Source organism: Tupaia chinensis, unplaced genomic scaffold (assembly GCF_000334495.1).
Source record: "Tupaia chinensis unplaced genomic scaffold, TupChi_1.0 Scaffold149131_1, whole genome shotgun sequence".
Classification (NCBI taxonomy): Eukaryota; Metazoa; Chordata; class Mammalia; order Scandentia; family Tupaiidae; genus Tupaia; species Tupaia belangeri.
Window position 1 is genome coordinate 541,089 of NW_006208977.1, and position 6,540 is coordinate 547,628.

The window sequence follows — 6,540 nt, forward strand, 5'->3', positions numbered from 1 at the left end:
CCCACGGTCGACTACATGGGAGTCCAGCGACATAGCCATTACGCTAACTGCTGGTCCCAAGGGAATTTAGTTCTTTATTTACTTATTAATTCTGAGCATCCAACAATCAGACAATAGAATTATCACTTTAGGCATATTCGATAGTTTCAATGTTAAACAATAAAAGAGGAAAAAGATGATATAGATGAGACCATAGAAATTAGAGTAAAAAAGGTCTTTTGTCATCAACACAACAAAGGCACAAACCAAAGGGATTTGATAGATTTGAAATCATAAGTGTGTGAAAAGCACCATGCACAAAATGCAAAGGCAAGGGCCAAACTGGTGATAAAGAAATAGATTTGTAATATATATAACAGGAAAGGGCTAAATTTTAAACATGTTAAGAACCCTTATAAATTAATAAGAAAAAAGAACAGAAGTAGACAAGCGCACGAACAGACAGTCCACAGAAGAAAGTCACGTGATGAACAAACACAATACTAGTCTGCGGATTCAAGCAGGTTTGGTGTTTTTTGGGGAGGTGAGGAGTTGTGGAGTCTATCACTTTGGCAAAGATCGAGAGGAGTCCTGGTGGTCCCTTGGTGTGCAAGGCAAAGAAATATATTCATCGCTGTAAATAGGCACGACTTTTCCGAAGGGCCATTTGGCTGTACTTGTCAAAACCTTAAGAAAAAGACATACCTTTTGGTGGTATCTAAACATTTATGGAGGCTGTTCGTCACAGGGTTGTTTCATTTCATGGGAAAATGTTCAAGTTGAAAATGCCACAAAATAGCATGTGTAGTGTGATCGCTTTTTGCCCGAGAAATTGATAACAGTTATTGTGTATGCTTTTAACTGTTTGAGTTGCTGAACTTTCTAATGGGGATGTGAATTTCAGAGAGAAAGAAATGTTTATTTAAAAATCTTTGATACAACATCTGTAATAGTGCATGCCTCTCCTGGCAGCATCAAACCACCATGTGTGTAGTGAAATAGAGAGGCCTGGCTGACATTCACGGTAGAACAAGTTTGGTAGCAAGCTGCAGTGCACAGACAACAGAGTGGAGGCTGACTTCCAAGGTGGAGGCTAGACTCCATATTTGGGCCAAAGAGCTGAGTTTATTGGAGGTTAATTGCACTGCCAGAGAGAAGCTCCTTTCAGCTGCTCGTTTTTCCTCTCCCTAATCTATTTTGCCTGGAAAGAACAGATATTATAGAAGAAGGCATGTGTTAAAATTTGATCTTGCACATTAGCAGAATTTTGCTCTACTTTTTTAAGGACAAAGATAAAAAGAGAAAGGGACTCTAACATTTTAATCTCAACTTGTTGGGCAATATAATTTCCCTGTAGCCCTATGAAGGATCTATCTCAGTCCAATATTTAAATTGCAAGTATCATGGGGGGATAGAGGTAAATAAATGGATAGAAAATTGTTTTCCTGTTTAACTTTAGGTTTTGAAGAAATAAATTTTTCCTTCATTGTTGTTTCGTTGCATTGCTAACTTCCGATTTTGTATTCAATAATGAAAACATTAATGTGTTTTTTGTTTTTCAATTGAGTAGGAAGTTGATATTATTCTGTGTTGTCAAGAAAGAATGAAGCTCCATTTGGATAAGGCTATTGCCCAACTTGCGTAAGAGCTTTACTTCTCTATACAATTTAAGACCTGTCCTCGAAATATAATTTCATCTCTCCAATTCAGATTCCTCTTCACTTCTTAGAAGGATACACACACACCTACACACTCACCGGGAGGCAAGCACATGGGAGCACACACACATATTTTAATTCAAAAGTTAAGATGCGTGTTTGGAGTATTTTGTTCATTCTGTTGCTAATAACAGAAAATACATAAAGCTGATTTTTTAAGAATAGGAGTTTATTCAGCTCACAGTTTGGAGGTCCAAGGTCTAGGGGCTATATCTAGCGAGGATCTTCTGGTTGCATTACAACACGATGGAGGGCAGGAGCACGTGTGTCTGTGTCTGTGTGTCTCTGTCATAGTCCCTCTTCTTCAAAACACACCAAGCTTCATTCATAGGCACCCTCCCTAATGACCTGAATCCTAATCGCCTCCCAAAGGCTCCCCCTTTCAACTCCATAGTCTGATTAAGTCTTCACCCTTTCGATCCCATCACAGTTAGATCTTAGCACGTGAATTCTGGGAGGACATTCAAACCATGGCATGAAGCATATGCTTTAACTTTTCATTTAAAGAAATAATTCTGAGATGTGGGGAAAAGGATTTCTGCCCTTACTTGGAGTAGAGATCAGATTTCTTTTCACTCAAAAGACTTTTATTCTTTGATAAGAGAATGAACTTGTATATATTCAGCCCTAACTGTTGGCAAAGTAATGAATTGTGCTTCACTTCTTGCATGTTTTATTTTCTTTGTTTTTAAAATATTTTTTATTTATTAAGGTTTTTGCTGTTGGGTGCATGTGCTCACCAGAGAAACAGAGGGAGAAAGTGAGAACTCATCTCCCAGGGGGGATGGTCACACTGCAATCCCTTCTCCATTCTTCTCCTGGGATTCTGGGTTCACGCACACACACTCTGGCATGAGTTTCAAGCCTCAGGTCCAGGACTCAAATCCTGGTTGGCCATGTGGGAATCCAGCACCCCGACCACTATGCCTCCTGCTGGCCCCACAAGTTTACTTTCTATTCCTCCTTAAAGACAGCTTTCCCTGATTATACTTTGGCAGCTTTCACTGCATCCCTTGCATTGAAATGGTTTACTCATCCTGCTCCCCACCAGTATACAACTTCCTGAAGGGCACTGGGTTTCTTTTCTTGGCAATAGTAGTTGCTTAACATTTTTGGTGTGGGGGGTGGGTGGGAAGAGAATAAATAATATCAAAGGAAGATCTCAAGTAAGGATAACAGCCATCAGCACAGGAAACATACTGGCTGAGCCTGTTGTCTAACATGAAGAGATCTAAATAAATATTCCTTTGGTTATGGCCATGGAAAGAAGTAGTGTTGAATATGCTACCCAGAAGAAATGGTGGTTACGCATAGGCTAATGTTGTCTGAGATACTGTGTGATAAACCTACAGGATGGAACGTTAAGAAAGAACTGCCTGCTTAGTTTCCCTACCCTACACATCAGTATCAACACTGTGGTGGTGGAGAACAGTTTAATGTGGAGCTGTCATTAGAAAGGTTTTACACTTAGAAATTGGTGAGAGAGACAGCTGAGAATCACTGACCGTACATGGTCTGGCTAACTGTACAGTTTGCTTAAGTTATAAATACAAGACAGTTGGGGGTCAACAGGTGACATGATGGCTAACAGCGCTCCCACATGGCCAACCATGGTTCAAGTCCCTGACCTGGCAGTTTGTTTTCTTGTCTCTCTCTCTCTCTCCCTCTCTCTCTCTTTCACTTATTTGCTCTATCACCCATGCCTGGTCAAATTAAAATAAATAAATAAATGATGTAAAATTAAAAATAACTATTAATAAATACAAGATGATGAAGTTCTGATATTAACTTCTGATTTCTGCTCCCTAGAAATTGTAGAAACACAGTTTAGTGTGATTTTATGAATTGTTTCTGTTCTGTTTTCTTCTGGTCTAGTTCCAATTTCTCATTTTCTTTTATAATCTAAACTCTGCTGCTCACCTTTCATGTCCTTGATTCTTCTTGGTCTTGATTATTCTACCTTGGAACAGCCATATCTTTGTGTAAGTCATTACAAACTGCCTCATCGTAGGCTGTATTGCAAGTCTCTGTAGAAAGTTCTACGTATGTACACTTGTTTCAAATCTTTGTTGCTGATCCTTTAAGGAAGTTGGCTTTTCTTTAATAGGACAATGGGCAAAACTGCCTATCTCATTTCCTGAGATGGCTTCTCCAGGATTTATGAGGAACCACTATTCTCTGTTCAGTGAAGGTGATAAGAGGAAGATTTTTCCACTCCACTTGTTTTGGAAGAAATAATGAAGCCTTCAGTTTCGATCTCAGCTGAAAATTGAACCTCATTAAGCACCAACATGGCAGCCAAGATTCTTCCCATCTTGGCCTGTTAGACAGATTGATGCAGTGCTGCATCAAATGCCTTCCCAAGGAGACACTGAGGCCAGGTCAGAGGGTTCCAGGCAGCCCCTGCTTGCCAAGAGTGTCAGTTCAAGAGAAAAAGCCTATGGGACATGTTGGTCCCAGACCATACATAAGAAGGAACTTCTAGTCCCAGAGTTTCAACATAATAACCTAAGGCAAGAGGCTGAATGCAATAATAACAGAGAAAGGCAGATTTTTCATTTTTCATTCTTTGCATATGTTTAGAATTCAAAAAATTCATATCACATGCATACTTTACGAATAAAAAAAAATTAACTCTGACAGGTCAAGTGATTTGCTCAAAGGCATAGGCCAAGTTAAAGGGAACCTGAATTGAACTAGTTCATTCCATTCAATGCAATCTTTACTGAATGGCTTCTCTATGCCAAGACCATTTTGAAGTGCCGGGAATAGAGAAATAATTACGATCATTCACTCACCTTGTTTTTTCAAATACCATCGATATGCTAATGACTCCCAACTTTTTGTCTCCAGCCTAGACCTCTCTCCAAATTCCAACAACCTACTTGGTATCTCCACTTAGATGATTAATGTACACTCAAGCTTAGTGTCTCATGAACTGACTTCTCTCCCAGCCCCTATCCTTAGCTTCCTCACCCTCAGTTGATAAAGAATTCTGTTACTCCAGTGACAACTTAAGCTTTTTCCTCTCTCTCTCTGATAGCCAATCTCATTGGAGATTCTCCTGGTTTTATCTTTAAATCATATCCACAATCTTAACACTGATAATTCCCTTGGTCCAAGCCACCATATATCTCCCTGAGTAATGACAATGGATTCCCAGAGGTTTCCTTCCCCCCTGAAGACTGTTCTCTTTGTAAATCAATGGCCTCCATTTTCACTGAGGTGGGGGGGGGGGGGGGGGGGAGGAAACCCAGCTCACTCCATTGTCCAACAAGGCCTTTCATGATCTGATTCTGTCTGTTTCACATCTCCACTCACTATCACCTGGGAAGACCTATCCTGACCATCCTATTTTACATGATAACTCCTGATTATGGATACTCCTGGTCCTTTTTTTCCTGCTTAGTTTGTTACGTCATGTTTCTAGTCACACAAATTGCTCACCTATGGTACATTTTCAGTCTCCTCTCAGTAGAATGCAAGGACACTCCTTAGAGCAGAGGTATCTTGTCCATTGAGGCATCTCAGACTTGCAGAGCAGTACCTGGCAGGTGGTAGGCACTCAGTAATTATTTGTTGAATGAATTAGCTCATGAGTAATGGTGCGGCTTACCTGTCACCCATGCCTGAGCTCCCCCCACCTCTGGGGTGTCTTTTTGGTAGTGAGCTGTTTGGTCTCCTCTCTGCAGGGCAGGGCTGGGGAGACAGTGCATCTCAGAGCTCTCCAAGGCCACTTCCTGCCCAGCATGGTGACTGCTGGAGACAGGAGCCTGGGTGACTACTGATGCCTCATCTCTTTTCAAGCATTCTTTAATGCCTGTCCTAGTGGTTAATTCTGAGCATCAGTTTATATATCTCCTGACAAACATTTCAGCCCTAGTGTGAGGTCACTGATAGAGAGAGGCTTGACTAGACATGCTTCATTATTTATTGGAGAGTTATATTCAGAGAATGGCAGAGAAGGGGACTTAAGATATAGAAGAGGCTTAGGGTATGTAAGGAAGAAGGAACTGAAGGCTCTGTTAAGGACAGTTAACCCATGTCCTTGGAACAGTTTATGTGTGTTAGGAAGCCGGGTCCAAGCCCTGGGGCTCTGTAACCTGACTCGTGTTTATCTACATCTCTTCTTCCCACCTGCACCCTTGTCCATGGAAGGGGCACTGTGGGCAGGGCAAGAGTAGGGTTCTTTATTTAAAAAATAAATAAATAAATAAAGTTTATTTTTTGATAGAGAAAGAGAACTGAGAGAGGAAGAGATAGATTCCCAATCCTCCCTGCAGCCTCCTAGCCAGACTGATCATGGGTTTGCCCCTCTTATTCAGGTTCACTCAGGAACTGAACCCAGGGCCTTCCAACATGTCTCCAGTGTTGCCCAGTGGCATCCTACTGCCTGTGCCATTGTGACTGGGCCTGGAGTAGGGTTCTAATCACGCACATGTGTAGACATCTCCAGAAAGTGCTCCTTTTGATTGAGACATTGAACACTGTGTGAAAAGGGAGAGATCAGAAGATCAGTCAGAAGGGAGGATCTCAGCACAGAAGGGCAGCCGCGCGTTCTTGTAGGAAACCGTGACCTGAACGTGAAGCTCTGTGTCCCCCTCCGTGTTACAGGGCTAACAGAGCTTCCCAGCACGAGCTGGAGAAGGATCTGAGTGATAAGCAGACGGCTCACCGGATTGACGATAAATGCCACCACCTGCGCAACACTTCCGACGGCGTCAGCTACTTCCGCGGGGTGGAGAGGGTTGATGCCACGTAAGTCGGGCACGCGCCACCTCTATGGGTTCGGTATTATCTAACCCATTCTCTCCTTTCAAAATGATGCAGTTTACAGGTTAAA

At 41.8% G+C, this 6,540-nt stretch overlaps 1 protein-coding gene across 1 annotated transcript in view; it reads left to right on the forward strand.

Moving 5' to 3' along the window:
- The window catches only part of TEKT3 (tektin 3), a 52,718-nt gene that overhangs the window by 24,438 nt on the left and 21,740 nt on the right, over positions 1-6,540 (forward strand). The window contains exons 4-5 of the mRNA XM_006170894.2: positions 1,550-1,620; positions 6,312-6,455. Coding sequence (XP_006170956.1) covers positions 1,550-1,620; positions 6,312-6,455 — 215 coding nt within the window. The remainder of the gene's footprint in view (positions 1-1,549; positions 1,621-6,311; positions 6,456-6,540) is intronic.